Below are 22,899 nucleotides of genomic sequence, written 5' to 3'. Positions count from 1 at the left end.
CTAAATAATTCTTAAATGTTGTGAGCATTCCTGCCTCTATCACCTCTTCAGACAGTATGTTCCAGATTCCAACCATCCTCTGAGTGAAAAATGTTTTCCTCAAATCCCCTCTAAACCTCCTGCCCTCTACCTTAAATCTATGCCCCCTGGTTATTGACACCTCCGCTAAGGGAAAAAGTATCTTCCTATCTAACCTATCAATACCCCTCATAATTTTGTATACCTCAATCATGTCCCCCTTCAGACTTCTCTGCTCTAAGGAAAACAACCCTAGCCATTTCAGTCTCTCTTCATAGCTGAAATGCTCCAGCCCAGGCAACACCCTGGTGAATCTCCTCTGCACCCTCTCCAGTGCAATCACATCCTTCCTATAATGTGGCAACCAGAACTGTACACAGTACAGTTGTGCTACAGTTTTGCACATGAATATTTTAGCTATTTTAGTAACTGATTCTCAAACCAACTCATAAAATCTATTAAATAGGAATCAAAATGTAAGATAAAAGCAAAATACTGCGGATGTTGGAAATCTGAAATAAAAACAAGAAATGCTGGAACCACTCAGCAGATCTGGCAGCATCTGTGGAAACAGAAGCAGAGTTAACGTTCTGGGTCAGTGACCCTTCTTCGGAACTAGCAAATATTAGAAATGTCAAAGGTTATCAGCAAATGAGCCGGGGGTGGGGCAAGAGGTAACAAAGGAGAAGGTGTAGATTGGACAAGGCCACATAGCTGCCCAAGAGGTCATGGAGCAAAGGCAAACAATATGTTAATGGTGTGTTGAAAGACAAAGCATTAGTACAGATAGGATGTTAACGAATTTAAGATTGAGCAGCAGCAAGTACAAACATGAAAAAAACCGGAGGGTAAGCAAACGGAACAAACTACAATGAAATGAAATAAACAAAAGAAAAAAAATTGTAAAAAATGTAAAAAAGAAAAAATAACTAAAAATAAAAGTAAAATGGGGGGCTTGTCATGCTCTGAAATTATTGAACTCAATGTTCAATCCGGCAAGCTGTAGTGTGCCTAATCGGAAAATGAGATGCTGTTCCTCGAGCTTGCGTTGATGTTCAGTGGAACACTGCAGCAAGCCCAGGATAGAGATGTGAGTATGAGAGCAGGGGGTGGGGGGGTGTTGAAATGGCAAGCAACCGGAAGCTCAGGGTCCTGCTTGCGGATTGAGCGGAGGTGTGCCGCAAAGCGGTCACCCAGTCTGCGTTTGGTCTCCCCAATGTAGAGGAGACCACATTGTGAGCAGCGAATACAGTATACTACATTGAAAGAAGTACAAGTAAATCGCTACTTCACCTGAAAGGAGTGTTTGGGGCCTGGGATAGTGAGGAGAGAGGAGGTAAATGGGCAGGTATTATACCTCCTGCGATTGCAGGGGAAGGTGCCATGGGACGGGGACGAGGTGGTGGGGGTAATGGAGGAGTGGACCAGGGTGTCGCGGAGGGAACGATCCCTTCAGAATGCTGACAGGGGAAGGGAGGGGAAGATGCGCTTGGTAGTGGCATCACGCTGGAGGTGGTGGAAATGGCGGAGGATGCTCCTTTGAATATGGAGGCTGATGGGGTGGAAAGTGAGGACAAGGGAACCCTGTCACAGTTCTGGTAGGGAGGGGAAGGGGTGAGGGTAGAGGTGTGGGAAATGGGCCGGACACGGTTGAGGGCCCTGTCTACAACAGTGGGGGGGAATTCTCGGTTGAGGAAAAAGGAGGTCATATCAGAAGCACCGTCATGGAAGCTGGCATCATCAGAGCAGATGCGTGGGAGACGGAGAAACTGGGAGAATGGAATGGAATCCTTACAGGAGGTAGGGTGTGAAGAAGTGTAGTCCAGGTAGCTGTGGGAGTCAGTGGGCTTATAATGGATATTAGTAGACAACCTATCCCCAGAGATGGAGACAGAGAAGTCAAGGAAGTGTCAGAGATGGACCATGTAAAGGTGAGAGAAGGGTAGAAATTGGAAGCAATGTAAAATGTAAGAGATTGCTGGTAGTCCCAAAGCTTCAGAAAATAGAACATGGGCGTCATTTTGACCCAGGGCAATCGTGTATAATGAGTAATATTGGATCAGGCCCCCGTTACACATCTCTCCCGATTTTCAATATCACTGAAGTCAAAAGAAATAAACATCAGGAGAGATGTAGATTGGGCGGCTGATCTGATATTGTCTGTTTTATATGCCCAAAGTCGAAGGTACTCTTTCCCCATATACTCCTCCAGCTCACAATTTCCTCAATCCCTTTCACCTCCAAATATCTATCCAGTTCCATGTTGAATTTGTTGGCACTATTCAGTTTTGCTGCCTTGCTGAGTATATTTACCTTCTTTATAAAGCAGCTCATTCTAAACTGTCTGATCATTTTTGTCCTTCTAAGCTTGTGCTGATGCTCCTGGTACAAGTTGTGATTATGCATAAGATATTATTCAGGTTTGGTAGTTTCCAAAGCCGTTAGAATCTGTACTGATTCCGTCCGATTAGTGTTTTAAAAAAAACTCAGTCGTACCTGACTCCTGCGTTGTTTGAGCTTGATTTTAATGAGCAGAACCAGACAGACGAGAGACACCACCACAAAGAAAGCCAGGAAGATCCCCATATCAAAGTATTCTGTCGGCTGCTGGAAACGCGGAAAGAAAGAAATATATTAATAGCTGCTGTTAATCACATGCGTTGTTGACAGAATTATATTGTAAAAGTACACAAGCTAAAAATATTGTAATAACTGGTGACAAGAAAAAGTAGTGAACATTATTCAAAAGGCGTTTTCACTCTTGCTGCACATAATCCTTTAATGCTGTGCTAATATGCTTTGTGTGTGATATTTATAATTCCCTCTACCATCACTAGTGGCAGTCCAGTAACCATCGCTGCTTCACTTCATTGCAACACTGACAGTACAGATATTAAACTCCCCAAAGTTACACTTTGCTGAAATCTCAGGCACATCGAAACTACAGAAAAATTACTGTGCACTTAACTGCACAAAGGAAATTAAGTAGTTGGATTAAAACATACATCACCAGCCAATAGTTACATGGGTGAGGCACTGTTAAAACTACTGTGTCAGGTATCCTACAGGGCTGTCCATAAAGTACATATGCTGTTTTGAAACATTTTTCCACTAGCATAATTGGGTCTCCAAATAAGAACGTACATTTTGAATTAACGTTTGGAGGGCAATAATCAATTGTTTGGAGTTGTTCATGGCTCCTCACCCAACAAAGTAGCCTTACACTTCCTGTCCAGCCCCATGGCCCCACTTTTCATTCATCCTCACAGGTATACCCAACTCCTCTCTGACAATGCGACACTTCTTTCGCAAGTCTTCCCCTCGAAGCCTCAGCCCAAGACCAATATAATGAGCTAAGACCTGGATCCTGACCAGTATGCCTTGCAGCTACAAACAGCAGCTATGGAATATGATCCCAAAACAGCGGTAAGAATCCTGGGAATCCCTGATTTCATGCGATAAAAATGAGAATTTGACTTATTCAGTCACAATAAAAGTAGTGGCCCTGATTATAGGCAGCGAAGTTGCAAATTACCTCACACGTTCTTATCATTTCCTAGGGAGTGTCTATCCCATCACTTCTGTATTGATTTCATTCAGTTTGAATATGGATTTACTTGGATCTTGGATACAGCTACTGTCAGCTACATTCTCAATACAGAAACAGCACAAATTCCTTTTTTACATGGTACATTATTCATTGAGATCTTTAGTGAATAGCTCCCAAAACAGTCCTGAATGGATTTGTGGCAGTCATTAGCTGGACTTCACCACCTTGCAAAAAACAACGAAAATTCCAGTGCTGACTGTAATGTGAAGCTTTTTATGTTGTCTGATGCAACATAAATGAGATGCGTGGAGTTCAGGTAGTTGAAGATCTCAAACAAGTTTATTAACAGCTAACAAGTATATACAGTGCAGCGCTAACTATTTACAGGACTTGCCTCTTGGTGTTACAGTAGCAGAGGGACTCTGGCTCCGAGTCACATGACTATGTCCTGGTACTTAGCTCATTAGCATACTAAGATCTTAAAGGAACATCACTTTTAAAGGCAATCACACAACATCCCCCTTCTTTCCAAAGATAAGTCACGTTTGCTAAAAGTAAAAATACATAAAATTAGATAACATCAAAATTATTTACACATGGACAGAGATTGTGAAATTTAAAAATATACAGGCTCAAAAGTCCATATGTCGTCCTGGTGGTCTGACAACTCTTGCTCAGGGAATTTGCATCTCATCTGCTGCTGTTCTTTCTGAAGTTTCACCCTCTCTGCATTCAGTTTTTGTTGCTCTGCCTTCAGCCTGCTAACATACTCTGTTGCTTTTTTCAAGATGACTACTTTTGAGGCCTTGTCATTCTTGGAAAGTTCCAGCACCTCATCACGAAGATCCAACAAACAATGCTTCAACTCATTCCTCCTCTGCCTCCTCAGGATATTACGTGTCCTTTGCCTCTCCTCATCCTCCACGTCTGAAGGCCTGGGGCTCGAGGTCGAGGACTTGTTGGGGGATGAGTACTTGGTCCCATGGAGATACCTGTCTGTTCTGGCTCATTGTGGTGCTGGCAGTTCACTGGACAGCAGAGGTGAAGGTGCAGCATAATTAATCCATTCCTGGGTTTCCAGACTGCACCGTTTAATGCTGGCCAGAGTCTGCGAGCGGATTCCAGTCCTTGGAGATTTCCCCTTGGCAATGCTCTCGTGGATGGTTATGATGTTGAGATCCTTACATGCTGGTAGTCCTGCCGCTGCTGGTCCGCTCATTTCTACTAGGTAGAACGTTTGTGGTTTCCATGCCAACTTGCCATAGCTGCATTGCATTGTTAATGTGTCACTGCATGTGATGAGTGACCCATTGTATGAAGATAACTTGGCAGTTGCCGGTTGCATCAATGATTTCCAACGACTCTGGTACATATTCGGACTGGTATGATATTTGCACTAGCGACAGTGTCAATCTTGACCTTGAGTGTATGTTTGCCAGCTTTCTTTGGGCATTTGATATTAATAGCAGAGAAAGCTTCCAGTTGTTGGACATCATCAATGTGATGTGCCTGATTCACAATGTGGAGTCCCTGTTCGTCTTTTGTCTGAGAACTACTTCTCTCCGAGTCTTGTCTCAGGTCTGCTTTGCTGTGGACTTGTGTATTAACTTGCGTTTATTCAGGTCTCTCGCGCATACTTTGCTGCTGTTGCCCTGTTGTCTGTTCGTTTGCATCTTACCGTGACTTCTGGCTGCATCTTTGGAGCCAGAATTCCTGCATAGGTGGGCCCAGTGGCCTTTTGCACCGCATTCCTTCCACAGGGCTCGAAATGCAGGGCAATATCGCCATGAGTGGGACAGACCACACTTACTGCACAGCTTGTTTGCTCTATTTGACCTGGTTATGCTGCCGATACTGTTGGCTGCACTTAGTGCTTGTAGGTGCTGTTGTCCAGCTACCATGGCTTCATATTTCCTGCCATCTTCCAGCAGTGCATCGATGCTGTGACCTTTCTTTTTCCCCAAGAGGTCCTTCTGAAATGCTTCAATGTGTGTTGATATGATCACCAGCTCCATTATTCTGTCTGACAGCTCAGTTTCTGAGAAATCACATTTGTTGCCCTTACTATGGCATCTGCTGATGGACAGGTCTATTGTGGCTGTTGCATGTAGGACATCAATTCCAGGCAGTGAATTTGAAAATTCACTCTCAATCAGAGCTGATCTTCCAGCACTTTCCATATCTTTGCAGGATCTTTCTGGTCCTATTCAGATAATCCAGAAGTATTGATTCTGTGCAATCCCTCATTTCCAATCACTATTATCATCTTTACAGCCTGTTTTTCTGGTTCTACAATTAGAGTCATACAGCACTGAAACAGGCCCTTCGGCCCACCAAGTCTGTGCTGACTATCAACCACCCATTTATACTAAACTGTTCTTTAGACTGGCTGGTTTGATTGACAGGAGAGGCTTGTCTGTTTAGCGAGTGTCCAGCACTCTTGTCTGTCTGCTTATGCAGCTGTGCAATAGGAATTTCAAGTGCTTTTTTTTCTAGAGTTTGTTTATATAACCGTTAAATAAGCAATTCTTCATGCTTGAGCTTTTTTAAAACTCTGGTTGAGTAAATGAAAGCTCTTTACGCTGGAGTGATTTAATGGGTTTCTTTTTACAGCTCTAGCTGCGAGCTGCATGAATGGAGGATTTCCACGCTTTTCGCTGTCAGGCACCTCCTGAAATGGTGCAGAACTCGATCTGCCTGGGGGAGCCTTTGAAAACAATCGATCAGCCTGAGATAGGGATTGGGATTTCCCCATTTTTTTTTTTACAGAGCCTTTTAAAAAAAGCAACTTTGCAAGCACCTCAAAACCTTTTTTGTTCAACAGGGATTCTGACTCACCCATGATCACAATGATGATTTGCAGCCTGTCGTTCAGCGCTCTGCCTTGTACAGCTGGAGGTGAGTTTTTTTTTAGTCTTCTTTACAATGTTTGGGCCAGTGTTTCTTTTAACTTTCTCTCTTTTAGCTGTAGGTAGTTTTTAAAGCTGTTTTCCTGTGGTCTTCGATCTTAGATTCTGTCTTCTCACCACAGCTGCCACTATGTAATGTGAAGCTTTTTATGGTGTCTGATTCCACATAAAATAGGGGCGTGGAGTTCAGGTAGTTGAAGATCTCAAACAGGTTTATTAACAGCTAACAAGTATATACAATGCAGAGCTAACTATTTACAGGTCTTGCCACTTGGTATTATAGTAGCAGAGTGACTCTGGCTCTGAGTCACATGACTGTGTGCTGGAACTTAGCTCATTAGTATACTAAGATCTTAAATGAACATCACTCTTAAAGGCAATCACACAACACTGACTGCCTTTCTGGCTCAGTTAGTAAATTCATTGCCTAGCATGGAACGGAGCAAGACAGACCAGGGATGTCACATGTTTGACTGCTGGTCGGTGCTGCTAACATAGTTGGCGGCAGTACTAAGGGAAACAAAACCTGCTAAGGCTCCTGCGACCCCATGACCCTAGCTCCTGGGTGTGCAAGGATTCCAGTCATAGACAGGACCAGGCCCAGTTGTCGTGCTCCCCACCCCCCTTTTTATAGTCAGAAAGACTGGGCAAGGATCACGCCCAATGAATAGGCAACATACTGGAGGCTGACTAGTGCCTGTGGAGCCCCCACGTGAGTTTGAATGTAGGATTTTTAGCCACCATCCTCTCATGGTGCAGAATATATAAATTCTTTCAAAAGGGAATAAGATGGTTCTTGGAAAAAGAGGAGAATTAAAGGTGATGGGAAATGAGCAGGAATCTGGGATTAGACTAGATGCACACTGCACAGAGTCGATAGACCGAATGGCCTGTTTCTGGCCTGTTTCTGTGCTGTAGCATATCATGATTCTATGATAACTTTCAAGTCAGCCCATTCAGTAGACAGAAATGCAACAAAAAATCTTTTCTACAGTGGGCCACTCAATGGAACACGCATTGCATTGTAAGAATGCACTGTTGAAAGGATAAGCCAATGTAGTGGTCACAAGTGGGGACGTCAATCTCTTCAAACAAACAGTCTTGAATTATTAAAGATTATTAATAAAGTAAGTCCCATACACCTGAAGATTAAAATCAGTCATGTATTAAAGCAAGTATTGCTTTTGAATCGGGCAACCCAAATGCTCACCATTGAACTATTTAGCAAAAGCAAATACTGGAGAGACAGCTCAGTTTAGAAATACATTGGCCAGTAGGTGGAGGCCTAGCTGCACAGCAAAGCCTCAGCCAGAGTTATTTATCGTACAGAGAAGCACATTTCAAAGGCATTCTCCTGTCATGAACTCATCTTTCATGTCAGCCCCCGTGGATTTTAATTTCGCAGGAAGGTTTGGCAGGTAAAGTGTCAAATTAATTTTTCAGTTACACTTCTGTGTAGTTGATTCCTGCACGTCTGGCGAAATCGTTGAGGAGGCTTTTTTTGCCTCTCAGTAAAAGGAACAGAAATTTAGGTGAAAGACATGGGATACTTCAGTGATATCAGGGTAGCAGAGATCCACCTTTATTTTCTGGAACTCTTTGTGACTGTGCAGCGTCTTTCAGCTGGGGTGGCTAGATGATGAGCGCGACAGATTTCGCTACAATTAATGGCAATTCTTATTCATAAGGGAACATGCAAAAGTATTTTGCCTCACTTATTTTATTGACCATATCCAATTAAAGGGTGCTCCCTTCATGAATAAAAACTAAACCTTTTCTTGTTCGCAGAAAGAGACTGATCAATGGCACTGGGCCTAATTATATGTTCTGATACGTTACACATTGGATTATAAATACATTGAAAAATAATTGCCAAATATTTTTCATTTACATTTTATAAACCTTTAAGGGGAGCTGAAAAAGGGATTTGTTTTCCCCTGAATCCCAAAACTAATCCTACTAAACTCTAGGATATCAATCTAACACTAAACCTGCATTACTCAACCATAATGAGTTGAATTCCAGATACCATTCCCATGGTGGCACCAGCATGGGCCCATCAATCGAACATTTAATCATCTATGTATGTATTTATCGCGATAATCTTCAGTACCATTGTTAACTAGTTGCTTACTCAGCTCTTTATAAAGGGAGTTAATCAACACAGATGCAAACTAGCTTTGCTGGAGGTCTATTCCAAGAGATGGGGCTGGAAGGACCAAATTTCTTCCCATCTCACTAGTGGCTTGTTAATTTTGCACTGTGGTGAGGGATAGGACGGGGACAGGAAGAGCAGTCAGCGTTTGCAAAACCTTTGCTGACATTATTAGTCATGATGAAATGCATATGATAACTCCATTTGTGGGTTCAACTGTGGTAAAATGATAAGGCACTATGTGCGTTTATATTGTCAATAATGGAACAATTACTTTTGAGAAGAAATGTTACTTTGTGTTCTCATCTCCAAGGTGACCAGCACCAATTCTAGTCTCATTTCCAACTTTGATTGTCTCAGGAAAACCAAATGCAATGGTTGTGCTGGTGCAGCAGAGGTAGGAGACCTCCCAGAAAGGCAAAACAGGCACGAAAACAAAAGGGGTCCATAATGACAGCGAAATTGAAATCAACAGGAGCAAGCAGAAGAGAATGACCTATTCAGGAGGAGTTTGACCTAATCAGGAGGAGCAGTGGGTGCGTGGGGCAAGATACTTCCACACACTGTGTGAAGAACGTAGGAATGACTTAAGATTTAGCAACATGCACTCTTGAGTATTCACAGAATGGAGCCTTTTGTTATCTCTCTTGGGATGTGGGTAACACTGAAAAGGCCACATATATTGCCCATCCCTCGACGGCTTGAGAAGGTGGTGGTGAGCGTTCTCCTGGAATCATGGCAGTCCTTGTGGTGATGGCGCTCCCAAAATGGCGTTAGATTGGGAATTGACCCAGCCATGATAAAGGAATGGCAATATATGTCCAAGGCAGGATGGTGTGTGACTTAAGAGGGAAAATTCTCACAGCATTGCTGCTCTTGTTCTTCTTGATGGTAGAAGTCCCAGGGGAGGGGAGAGCTGTCCAAGTACTCTTAGAATCATAGAATCGTAGAAAGTTTAAGACACAGAAAGAGGTCACTTGGCCCATCGTGCCTGTGCCAACTGAAAAACGAGCCACCGAGTCTAATCACACCTTCCAGCATTTGGTCCGTAGCCCTGCAGGTTACGGCACTTGAGGCGCATATCCAGACGCCTTTTAAATGAGTTGGGGGTTTCTGCCTCTACTATCCTTTCAGGCAGTGAGTTCCAGACCCCCACCAGCCTCTGGGTGAAAAACTTTTTCCTCATCTCCCCTTTAATCTTTCTACCAATCACTTTGAATTTATGCCCCCTAGTCACTGACCTCTCTGCTAAGGTAAATAGGCCCTCCACATCCACTCTATCCAAGCCCCTCACAATTTTGTACATTTCAATCAAATCTCCCCTCAGCCTTCTTTGTTCCAAGGAGAACAACCCCAGCCTATCCAATCTTTCCTCATTGCTGCATTTTTCCAGTCCTGGCAACATCCTCGTAAATCTCATCTGTAGCCTCTCTAGTGCAATTACATCCATTCTGTAATGAGGTAACCAGAACTGCACATTGTATTCATGTTGTGGCCTAACCTATGGTGTATGCAGTTCCAGTATAACCTCCCTGCTCTTATATTCTATACCTCGGCTAATAAAAGAAAGGATTCCATATGCCTTCTTAACCACTTTATCGACCTGTCCTGCTACTTTCAGGGATCTGTGGACATTCACTCCAAGGTCGCTCACTTCTTCTACACCTCTCAGTATTCTCCCCTTACTCATGTATTCTTTGCCTTGTTGAATTTTTGAGTTCCTGTAGTTCATCCTTGTCATCATACATGCTGCAGCCAGTCATTTTACAGTGTTAAAGGTGATATATCAATGCAAATTGTTGTTAGGCCAGTGATGGAGGCAGTGGATATTGAGCCTGTTAAGAGGGGTATCAATCAAACAAATTACACATCCAGTATGTGTTGAGTTTCTTGAATGTTGTTGTGGCTGTAGCCATCCAACCAGTAGTACATTTTCCATCACACTCCTGAAGTAAACCTTGTAAATGTGGTGGTATATAATTCTGCTGCTACTGATGACCCACAGTGCCTCATGGATGCCCAGTTTTAAGTTGGTTAGTCTGCCCTACTTAGTAAGGTGTTAGTGTCAAACTACACAATATACTCATAGTGGAGACACAAATTTGGCTTTGAAAGGACTATCTCTACCAATGCTATTGTGGATAGATGCATTTGACAGGTAGGTCGATGAAGAGGCGATCAAGTAGATTACTTCCTTGTGTTGGTTCCCTCACCATCTGATGCAGGCCCAGCCTGGCAGTTGTGTTTTTTTAGGACTCAACCAGCTTGGTTCTTAGTGTCATTGAGTACATTCTGTGACCTCCAAGTGATCCTCGAAATGGGGAAGTACTGACTTATCATTTGGGGGTGGGGTATGGGGTGGGAGGAGGGTGTGTAAGATGGCAATTAGCAAGAAGTTATCTTGACTTCGTTTTATCTGAAGGCTCATGGGGGTTCAGAGTCAATGTGGAGGATTCCCAGAGACACACCCATCCTCTGTGCCCTCAAATCTGGTGGGTCTACCCTTCCATACCCAATTATAAAGGAATCTGGGATATTGGCTGATATTGATTCTGTGACTCAAGGTGTTGCTTGACCAGTCTGCGTGATCGCTCTGCCAGCTTGGGCAGCAGCCCGCAAATGTTGATACGGAGAAGTCAGCGGAGTTGGCTTGGCCAAGATTGCCTTAGTTTATTCCGATACTTTCCAATCAGCCAGTATGATTTTCTTATTATTATTGAACTTTGTGACAGTCATTTATAACAGGATGATCAATTCAGAGGACGTAGTGTGGGACTTGAGTTACATGTAGCAATATCAAATAATAGTGGCAAGGCTCCCTTCCCTGAAGAACATTAGCGAACCAGTTGAGTTTTTACAACTATCCAATTTTCTGATGCTATCCCACAAAATACCAGCTTTATTAAATTCAATCCAACAACTTATCATTTTATGATTGAAACTCATTGTCCCTGCATTGTTAGGTTGGTACCATAATCACTAGGCTAGCATACTGTCTTAAAACAGCCTCCTGAATGGTGTGAAAGCCATGGCCATGTAAATAAATAACCTGAAGAAATTTGGAAAGTTCACTATTTGTTCAACCTCATTGGTGACTGCCTCAGATCTGCTAGGTTAGTCCTGAAGAACAATTACAGATCACTTTTAACCGAATAAGATCAGTAGCCATCCAAAGTATGCAATATGATGCTGACACCAGTTGGTACCAACTGTGTCCCCAGATGGCACTCAAAATGGGTAATCTGTCAGAAAAGGATCATTTTGTTGGGTGTACATGTTTCCCTGTTCCTAAAACATTCTTATATTCTTAATTGTCAACACTGTTCTGGCCTTCAGTTATTTAGTTAACAATCTGCTTCCTGGAAGACTATTGACCCTCTACCTTACAATTAACTGGGTGTTCATTGGGTCTATGTTTGAAATTCTTGGCCACAGCAGCCTCTCTCGCAAAGCACGAAGCTGGTTTCTATCAGATCAGTCACCTTGCTGTTGTCTTTACAGCTGGCGCAGTAAGACCACTTCATCAGAAACACAACAAAAGCCAAAGCTGTGTGGTGTCCAAAGTGTTTGTAGATAATTTATAGATAAAAGAACCTCTGGTAATAAGATTTCCAACTAATTGCCTTTCAGCTGGCTTGCAGAGCTTTATAAATACCAGCTGTCGATTAATCTGCGCCCAAGCCTCCAAAGGAATGTTAAATATGATATTATGCATAAGAGTCTGAAGCCTAATAGATTTCCTTTGAAGTTCACTTAAACTAAATTATGGTCCCCCGGTTCAATCTCTGGTCTGTGCTAGTTGGCTGATCTCACTGTGGAGTTGCTACAGCCGAGTTCAGTACTGCTTGGCTAAGGATGCAGGGCTCTTGCTGCTGATTGTTAGCTAGTAATCATTGCTGGAGGTGGACCTGTGATGGAGTAAGGTGAGGACAGGGTCAGGCTTGGCTGTGACGATGTCCTTAGGTCACCAAAGTAGCCAGGCATGTGTACTATGCGCACATGTGCATTTTTTTCCCTCTCGGGGTGACTTACATACATGTGTTACAGCAACCAACGTATCTTTGCAAGCAATTTGGGCTGTGGGGAGGAGTGGGAGGGGGAGGCAGGGGTGGGGGCAGGTCAGGTTTAAGACATTACTATGTCCCTTATTCTTTCAGGACCAGGAGTTTTGTAGTCAGGTTATTATAGGGCTGTATTTTCAATCATGAAGTGCAGTAGGGTTTTTAGGTGTATTTCATATAAGCAAACAACAACTTTCATTTATGTACTGCCTTTGACATAGCAAAATTTCCCAGGGTACTTCACAGGAATAGCTAGAAACATTGCATAAAACAATGGATGCTTTGTGAGTTTGGAAGGGTGACAAAGTATGGAGAAACTGTACTGGTCAGTCACAGACTTTCCACTGCCCAATACATATTCCAGCAGACACAGTGTGGGCGGCACAGTGGTTAGCACTGCAGCCTCACAGCTCCAGCGACCTGGGTTCAGTTCTGGGTACTGCCTATGTGGAGTTTGCAAGTTCTCACTGTGACTGTGTGGGTTTCTACTGGAAACTTGCAGGTTGATAGGTAAATTGGCCATTGCAAATTGTCCCTAGTATAGGTAGGTGGTAGGAGAATTGAGGGAAGGTGGGGATGATGTAGGGAACATGGTATTAATGTAGGATTAGTATAAATGGGTGGTTGATGGTCAGCACAGACTCGGTGGGCCAAAGGGCCTGTTTCAGCGTTGTATCTCTCTATGACTGTAAAAGCAAAATACTACAGATGCTGGAAATCTGAAATTAAACCAGAAAATGCTGATGATACTCAACAGGTCAGGCAGCATCTGTGAAGAGAGAAACAGAGTTAACGTTTCAGGGTTGTCATGAGAATGTGCTTTATGTTGAATGATGATTTTTAATTCACTGTCTGGAAACCTGAATTGAATTTTTAAAAAACAGAGATTAAAGATGACTCGATGCTTGCAGCTAAAGATGGCTACCCCAGTTTGCATCACTGTACCTTCCACATTCCAATGGATTGAGATGGAGGCAGCGGCAGGAATTTTCTGCTACCTCAGCGGGGATGGCATAAAATTGAGCGGGAGGCTCTGGAAGGCCTTCCCGGCCTGCTCTCGCCTCCGCCCCACTTTATGTGAGCTACGGGGGGGCTGAGAAACGGGCTGCCTGCTCCAGGCCAATCAAGGTCCTTAAGTGGCCACTTAAGAGCCCTTGTCCGCCTGCACAGGTATTTTACCCATGGCAAGCTGGTGTCTAGTAGACGTGCAAGGCCGCCCAGTGATACCTGGCCACCTCTTAGCGCACCGGGGGAGGGCCCGTTTCCCCAACCACCCCCAGGCCCCAAGACGCCCCATCCCACCCCCCCAAATGATCATCTTTGCCTCGCTGGGTCGCGCCCGATTCCCACGGCGAGGCAAACCCCAACTTACCTTCAGTCCTGGTTCCATGTCCTCGGCTGGGCTGCAGTCCCAGCAGTGGCCACCACTCCCGGTGACGCTGCTGGGACTAAGAGCTGTCGGTCTGATGATTGACCAGGAGCTCAATAAGGCGGGACTTCCTCCCTCAAACAGGTGGAAGTCCTGCCTTGGAACAATTAAAGCCCAGGGACCCGTAAAATGCGGGACAGATCTCCGGGCCAGGCAGAGGTGGGTTCACCGCCGACTTTAACGTCGGTGGCCAGCTCCCGTCCGCTCGACGTAAAATCCAGCCCAGCATGTCTGCACAGATCCAACAAGGCCAATGACCTGGGGAATCTGAGTGAACTGCATACCCTGTTCCCATTTGCAAGGCATCAAGGCCGTTACCTGCAGTATTAAACTGGTAGAGACGAACCACTTAAACATAATCGCTTGAACAATGGGACCCTAGCTATGAGAAGGGGATTCCTAGACGTGGACTAATTAAGTTGCAAGATGGAATACACTAGGGTGCTGGTCATGTGACAAGCCCACCCTTCATGTGCTTAAGCTTCTGTTTTCTCTGCAGTAAAGAGACAAGCAGCTAGATGCTGAGGAATAGACCTGAGCAGGGTCCCTCCTTCCTTTCTCTCTCTCCAAATGCACCTGGTAAGTTTCAAATCTTATTTGTTGACAGTGACCACCCACGGATGCCCCTGCTGCAGACAGAGACTCCTTGAAGGAAATCAGCCCCGCACTGCTGTCTCTAGGAGAACGGCCAAATCAGCCATCCACATCTTCAAAACGGAAGCCTCAGGACCACCAAAGGAAAGTCGCAGGACTACCAAATTCAGTCTGAAGCCAGCCAAGTCACCAACCTCCACAGACTGTATAGCCCTGTTATTTCTCTGGACTCTAATTTGACCAATCTATCCTCCCCCCTCACTTTGTAACCTATTTGCATGTGTGTGTGTGTGAGAAAGTCAGAGCGTATTTTATTATTTTACTTAGATCAGTTTATGTATCATAAAGCTAACCTTTTTCTTTGTTAAACTCAAGAAAACCTGTCCAATTGATTCTTTTTACGAGCACAGTGCATAAATAGTTAAACACTCACTGAATTGGCAAGTATATCCTTTTCAAAAAAGAAGCAAATCTGTTGTGGTCGAACAGGAAAGGGAAAAAAGGGGAACCATTCGACCCCTCCTCACCTGATCGTAACAGGGTAATGACCTTTCATCAGAACTGAAAAACGTTAGAGATGTAACAGCTTTTAAGTAAGTATAGAGGCAGGGAAAGTGGGGGAGGAGAGGAAAAGAACAAAAGGGAAGGTCTGTGATAAGGTGGAAGGCAGGAGAGATTCCAGCAGCCCTGATCTAGCCAGCGATGATTCATTATACACCAAAACTTCTGCATACAAGAGAGTTTGAAGCAACAACATGCTGAAGTGTGTCTCACAGGATAATCAGTGGATGATTCTATGAAGTTTGGGAACTGACCTTATCTATGGGCTTTTCTGGACTGATCCAGAATGCTGACGTGTGGCTTGCAACAGGATGTAGGACCCTGACAGTGAGCTTTTGTGTAGTTCCAGTTATAATCTCGACAGACATTATGGCAACATGACTTTCCAGTGCTGTGTGGGAATTGGAATAGTCTACCCCTGTAGTTTGTTAACAAGCATGGCCTTAAACTGTCCTGAGTCCAGCAGAAGATGGGCTTTAGCTGCAACTGCCAATGGGCCTATAATATTTCATCACTGAATGTATGTTTTGAACACTGAGACTATTGACAGTGACAAGCAGGACTGAGCTTTCCTGAACATTCCAATTTTTCTCAGCCATCTTTGTCTTTATAAACACATCATCTCTGGAGTGGAGCGGATCAGTGACAAAGTGTTGAATGTGTAACAGAAGAAAGCAAAATATAAAGTATTCCTAAAAAGACTTTAAATTTAAGTTGATCCATTGAACCCCAAAATTAAGCTCATGTTTGTTTGTTTTTTGTACAGGACCTCCATTATGAACAATAAGCATTGGCTGGAATGGCGTCAGTGAACTGTCCTGTTAGGAACAACGCTCAAATATACAGTTTGGTTGAAATTACTGTCTTGCCGTACTGTCAGAATATTCAAACAAAGAAAAGTATAGAATAGTCATGCGGAGGCAAGTGGTTTGGGACTGATTGGGCTCTGTTCAAGGAAGAAACGGACAGCTTTCAGACCATCCTGGTGGAGGTTGGAGGTGTAGAGGGAGTGGACATCCGTGGTGAAAAGGAGATAGTTAGGGTCAGGAAACTGGAACCCATTAAAGTGGTGGAGGGCATCAGAAGAGTCGTGGATGTCAGTGGGAAGAGACAGGACAAGGGGAGAAAAAAATAGAGTTGAGATAGGAAGAAATCAGTTCGGTGGGGCTGAAACAATGGGTCTACCAGGGCAGTCCTGTCTGTAGAACTTAGGAAGGAGGTAAAAATGGGTTGTTCTGTGTTGGGGACAATGAGTTTGGAGGTCACTGTGGAAAAATGTCCAGAGGAAATGAGGTCAGTGACAGTCCTGGGAACAATGGTTTAATGGTTCATTGATGGGGTCAAGGTCCAGGGGGAGGTAGGAGAAGTGTCAGAAAGTTGACATTTGGCTTCGGTTAGGTAGAGGTCAGTACATCAGACTATTAGAACAAGTTCTGATGAAAGGTCACAGATCTGAAACGTTAACTCTGTTTCTCTCTCCACAGATGCTGCCAGACCTGCTGAGTATTTCTAGCACTTTTGGTTTTTATTTCAGATTTCCAGAATCCACAGTATTTTGCTTTTGCATCATATAGTCATGCTGTTTGATGTAATAGTGGTTTGCAATAGGCACTGATAATCATCTAGCACTTTATCATTCACATTAGTTTTTTTTTATAATGAGGGACCAATTTTATGGAGCTAACACAGAAGCTGGGATTGCTTTTATTAGAGAAGAAAAGGTTAAGGGGCAATTTAATGGAGGTGTTCAAAATTCTGAGGGATTTTTGTAGATTTTTAAAAAATTCTTTCATGGCATGTGGGCATCGCTGGCAGCGGCAGCATTTGTTGCCCATCCCTAATTGCCCTTGAACTGAGTGGCTTGCCAAGCCATTTCAGAGGGCAGTTAAGAGTCAATTAGAGGCCTGCTGCCTGATGCAAACCCGACGGGACCCGACGACGTGTCGGGTTCGGGTCAGGTCAGGCCCATCGTCAGGGTACGGCTTTTGGGCTCGGGTTGGGTCGGGCCGAGTCCAGGTTGAGTCGAGTCAGGCCGGACACACACGGTAAGTGCTCGGCTGGCAAGTATTGAAATTTTAAAAACTTACCTGAGCTGGGAGTCTGGGACGAAACTGAGTCTGCGCAGTGGACGTCACTATGACGTCATCGCGCACGCGCTGCAGCTTCTTGCAGGTTCGGTGTCAGGAAGGTAAGTAAATGGATGGTCGAGTCGGGCTCGGTTCGGGACGAGTCGAGGCGGGATCGCGCCGGGTCGGGCTCGGGCTCGCTCTGGTTCGATAGGGATCAGGTCAGGTTCTTTTTTCCCGACCAGAGCAGGCCTCTAGAGTCAATCAGATTGCTGTGGGTCTGGAGTCACATGTAGGCCAGATCAGGCAAGGATGGCAGATTTCCTTCCCTAAGGGACATTAGTGAACCAGATGGGTTTTTACGACAATCGATGATAGTTTCATGGCACCATTACTGAGACTAGCTTTCAATTCCAGACTGCTATTAATCACATTTATTAACTAATTGAATTTAAATTCCACCAGCTGCCATGGTGGGGTTTGAACCCTTTCCCTAGGGCATTAGCCTGGGTCTCCGGATTACTAATCCAGTGACATTACAATTACGCCACCATCACCAGGAGAAACTGTTTCCACTGGAAGGTGAGTTCATAACCAGTGGACATACATTGAAGGTAATTGGCTAAAGGCACAGAGGGCAGATAGGGTTTTTTTGAACTCAGCGAGTTGTTATGATCTGGAATATACTGTCTGCTAGGGTGCTGGAAGCAGATTCAGTAGTAACTTGCAAAAAGCAATTGCATATGTACTTACAGGGATTAGGGAAAGAGCAGAGAGTGGGACTAATTGAATAACTCTTTCAAAGAGCCAGCACAGGCACAGGGGGCCAAACATCCCCTTTCTGTGCTGTATGATTCTTTGATTTTGTTGTGGGATGACCTTAAGGGCGGACTACCTGAGGGACTACATCAGAGGAAGTGATGTCGAGTCACACATGACCAGTTCGTTGTGGGTGGAACCCAACATATTAAGATGTGTTCAGACATGCTCCTGCAGTCAATATATGTATATCTGTTCCAGTTCTATTATAATAAAATTCCACATTTGTTTTGAACATTACTTGTATTCTGGTGACATAGATCACACACCAAATGACAATATTACAGATTTTACTTTTACCACAGAATTTCACAAGGTATGTAAAACTGATGATCTCACAGCTAAGGAAGGTAGCTAAACCCAGATCAGAGGGCCCAGCTTTATTGTTGAGGGTTGGTTGCAGGGGGGGAAGGGGGTTGGTTAGGGGGAGGGGGTTGGTTAGGGGGAGGGGGGGGGGGGCATGTAGCAATGTGTCACGGTGTTTAAACAGTGTGAATCTAACCCCATATTTTTGGCTATAACTATTCCTGTGGTGTTGGGGTAAGGAATTGTGCTCTGTTCTGGGCAACACAGCTCAGAAAGGATCTATTGGTCTTGGAGCAGGTACAGTGCAGGTTCACCAGAATGATATCAGGGCTTACAGGGTTACATTATGAGGCAGGTTGCATAAACTCTGCTTGTATTCCATTTGAATATAGATTGAGGGATGATCTGATCGAGGTGTTTAAAATGTTAAAAGGATTTGGTAGGGTAGATACAGAGAAACTATTTCCTCTGATGGGGGAATCAAGAAAGAGGGAACATAATCCTAACATTAGTGCTAGGCCATTCAAGAGTGAAATCAGAAAACACTTTTTCACACAAAGGGTAGTGGAAATCTGGAATTCTCTCCCCCTAAAGGTTGTGGATGCTAGGATAATTGGAACTTTCAAGACTGAGATCGATAGATTTTGTTAGGTAAGGGTATCCAAGTATATGCTGGGAAAAATGGAGCTGAGGCACACATCAACCATAATCCAACTGAAAGGTGGAGCAGACTCAGGGGACTGAATAACCACCTCTTGTTCCTATGTTCCTAGATCTGCACAGGCCAGCAATGCACTACACAAATAGGCCTTGTTGTGTGTGAGTCCCTGAATGTACAGGGTTAAATGCACATAATCTATGTAACTCTTCTCCCCCACCTTCAACGCAGCTTTCATCAGTTTTATTCCTAACTTTACACTCTTATGCAGCTGCACAGTGTTTTATAAATTTGAACTGTTACCACAGGCTCCATCATTACAGAACTAGGGTATCCACAGTGCGAGCACTTTGGTTCCAGATTTAAATAAAATGTGTTATTAGATTTTGCTCCAATGGAAGTTTCATTTCCGTTCTATGAAGACTGAAATGAAAAGCTTACAATTATCCTTTCAATTTTTTATGAATATATTGCTTCATCTTCCAGTCATTTTACTTTTGATGCACATTTATAGATACAAATTCTACACAGCTATTAAATGGAGTTATTTAAAACAACATATCATAACTCTCAATATAGCTAGGCTGGGACAATCCCGATTTAACTATGAGAACTGCTCAAAGCCTGTTGTGTTACATACATTAACCCTTTTAGGTCCAATTTCAGAGGGAATGTGTTTCAATTTAAAATGAAATTTCCCTGTTGGTTGGGTTGCTAAGTTCAGGCCACAGTGTGGAGATGAGACATAAATAGCTGATAAATCCCAGGTTAGATCCTTACCCCATACTGCATTGGCTAATTTCAGCCAGGGCACTGATACAGAACCATAGAAAAGATACGGCATAGAAAGAGGCCATTCAGCCCATCGTGTCTGCGCCAGCTGAAAATCTAATCCCACCTTCCAGTACCTGGTCCGTAACCTTACAGGTCACAGCACTTCAGGTGCAGGTCCAGGTACCTTTTAAATGAATTGAGGGTTTCTGCCTCCACCACAGTTCCTGGCAGTGAATTCCAAACACCCACCACCCTCTCGGTGAAAAAGTTTTTCCTCATGTTCCCTCTAATCCTTCGACCAATCACTCTAGATCTGTGCCCCCTGGTAATTGACATCTCCACTAGGGGAAACAGGTCCTTCCTGACTACTCTATCTAGGCCCCTCATAATTTTGTACACCTCAATTAGGTCACCCCTCAGCCTCCTCTGTTCTAAGGAAAACAACCCTAACCTATCCAATCTTTCCTCATAGCTGCAACTTTCAAGCCCTGGCAACAATATTGTAAATCTCCTCTGTACTCTCTTCACAGCAATTATGTTCTTCCTGTAATGTAGCGACCATAACTGTACGCAATACTCCAGCTGTGGCCTAACCATCGTTTTATACAGTTCCAGCATTACACCCCTGCTTTTGTATTCTATACCTCGGCCTATAAAGGAAAGCATTCCATATGCCTTCTTCACCACTTTATCTACTTGTCCTGCCACCTACAGGGACCTGTGGACATGCACTCCAAGGTCTCTCACTTCCTCTACCCCTCTCAATATCCTCCCGTTTATTGTGTATTCCCTTGCTTTGTTTGAACTCTCCAAATACATCACCTCACACTTTGCCAGATTGAATTCCATTTGCCACTTTTCCACCCACTCAACTAAACCACTGATATCATTCTGGAGTCTACAGCTGTCCTCTTCACTATCAACTACATGGCCAATTTTTGTGTCATCTGTAAATTTCCCAATCATGCCTTCCACAGTTAAGTCCAAAATATTAATATATACCACAAACAGCAAGGGTACCAACACTCAGCCCTGTGGAAAGCCACTGGAAACTGCTTTCCATTCGCAAAAACATCCGTTGACCATTACTCTTTGTTTCCTGTCACTGAGCCAATTTTGGATCCAACTCGCTACATTGCCCTGTATCCCATGGGCTTTTACTTTTCTGACCAGTCTGCCATGTGGGACCTTGTCAAATGCTTTACTAAAATCCATGTAGATAACATCCACTGCACTCCCTCAATCCTCCTTGTTACTTCCTCAAAAAATTCAATTAAGTTAGTAAGACATGACCTTCCCTTAACAAACCATGCTGACTATCCCTGATTAATCTGTGCCTTTCTAAGTGACAGTTTATCCTATCTCTCAGAATTGTTTCTAATAATTTGCCCACCACCGAGGTCAGAATACTAGCTTATAATTATTTGGCCTATCCCTCGCACCCTGTTTAAACAATGGTACAACATTCGCAGACCTCCAATCCTCTGGTACCTCACCATTATCTAGTGAGGATTTAAAAATGATTCTCACAGCATCTGCTATTATTTCCTCCCTGGCTTCATTTAACAGCCTGAGATACAATCCATCCAGACCTGGTGATTTATCCGCTTTCAAGGATGACAGACCCTCCAGTTCTTCCTCTCTCATTATGCTTATCATATCTAATATTTCACACTCCTCCTCTTTAACTACAATGTCTGCATCAACCCTCTCCTTTGTGTAGACAGAGACAAAGTACTCATTGAGAACCCTGCCCACATCTTCTGCATCCACGCATAAGTTACCTTGTACATCACTGATCGGCTCTACCCTTTCCTTAGTTATCCTCTTACTCTTAATGTATTGATAAAACATCTTTAGGTTCTCCTCGATTTTACCTGCCAATATTTTTTCATTTTGTTTTCCTAATTTCCTTTTTTACTTCACCCCTGCACTTTCTATACTCCTCCAGGCTTTCTAAAGTATTAAGTTTTTTGGGACTGCCATAAGCTTTCTTTTTCTATTTTATCTTACCCTGTATGCTTCTAGATAACCAGGGGCTCTAGTTTTGGCTGTACTACCCTTTTTCTTTGTGGGGACATGTCTACACTGTGCTCGTAGAATCTTGCTTTTGAATGCCTCCCTCTGGTTTGCCATTGATTTTCCTTCAAGTAGCAGTATCCAGTCCACTTTCGCCAGATCACCTCTCAGCCTTGTAAAATTTGCCTTCCCCCAATTTATAACTTTTACTCCTGTTCTATCTTTGTCCTTTTCCATAGTAATGCTAAATCTAACTGTCTTATGGTCACTATCTCCAAAATGGTCACCCACTGCTGCTTCATCCACTTGCCCAGGTTCATTTTCAAAGATTAAATCTAGAATTTCATCCCCTCTCATTGGGCTTGTTACATGCTGGCTAAAAAAATTCTCTTGAATGCAGCTCAAGAATTTTGTGCCTTCTGTGTCCTTCACACTTTGTATTCCAGTTTATATTAGGGTAGTTGAAATCACCAACTATTATTGCTCTATTATTTTTGCACTCTTGAAATTTACCTACATATTTGTTTTTCTATCTCCCTCTCACTGTTTGGGGGTCTATAGTACACTCCTAGTGGTGTGGCTGTCCCTTTTTTATTTCTGAGCTTAATCCATATGGCCTCATTTGATGATTCATTTCGCATATTATCTCTCCTCACAGCTGTAATTGATTCTTTAACCAATAATTCTACACCCCCTCCTTTTTATCCGCCCCCCCCTCTATTCTGCCTGAAAACTCTATATCCAGGGATGTTGAGCTACCATTTTTGCCCCTCTTTAAGCCAAGTTTCCATTATAGCAATGATATCATGCTGCCATGTGTCTATCTGTGCCCTCAAGTTATCGGCTTTATTTGCTATACTCCTTGTATTTAAATAAATACAATTTAACACTGCCAAATTCCTGTTCTGTACACCCTTTAACCTTTGCTTTTTCTGTCTTTCAGAGTCATGACCCTTGTACCAGGGAGGCAACATACCATC

The 22,899-nt window shown here is 43.6% G+C and overlaps 1 protein-coding gene and 1 long non-coding RNA gene across 10 annotated transcripts in view; one reads left to right on the top strand and one right to left on the bottom strand.

Annotated features, from left to right (window-relative positions):
• LOC137382779 (uncharacterized) overlaps window positions 1-18,379 on the top strand; it is a 52,185-nt gene extending 33,806 nt beyond the window's left edge. For 6 of the 7 annotated variants that reach the window (XR_010977283.1, XR_010977287.1, XR_010977281.1 and 3 more), the window contains 2 exons: window positions 6,393-6,466; window positions 14,730-18,379. This is a non-coding gene — a long non-coding RNA (uncharacterized lncRNA). The remainder of the gene's footprint in view (window positions 1-6,392; window positions 6,467-14,729) is intronic. The other variant, XR_010977282.1, reaches the window with a different exon arrangement.
• znrf3 (zinc and ring finger 3) overlaps window positions 1-22,899 on the bottom strand; it is a 284,028-nt gene that overhangs the window by 35,751 nt on the left and 225,378 nt on the right. For all 3 annotated transcript variants that reach the window (XM_068055192.1, XM_068055193.1, XM_068055194.1), the window contains one exon: window positions 2,515-2,625. In XM_068055192.1, the coding sequence (XP_067911293.1) occupies window positions 2,515-2,625 (111 nt within the window). The remainder of the gene's footprint in view (window positions 1-2,514; window positions 2,626-22,899) is intronic.

This window comes from Heterodontus francisci, chromosome 23 (assembly GCF_036365525.1).
Source record: "Heterodontus francisci isolate sHetFra1 chromosome 23, sHetFra1.hap1, whole genome shotgun sequence".
NCBI classification, from domain to species: Eukaryota; Metazoa; Chordata; class Chondrichthyes; order Heterodontiformes; family Heterodontidae; genus Heterodontus; species Heterodontus francisci.
Note: the sequence above shows the minus strand (reverse complement) of the source record. Positions and strands in the feature narration are given on the sequence as shown.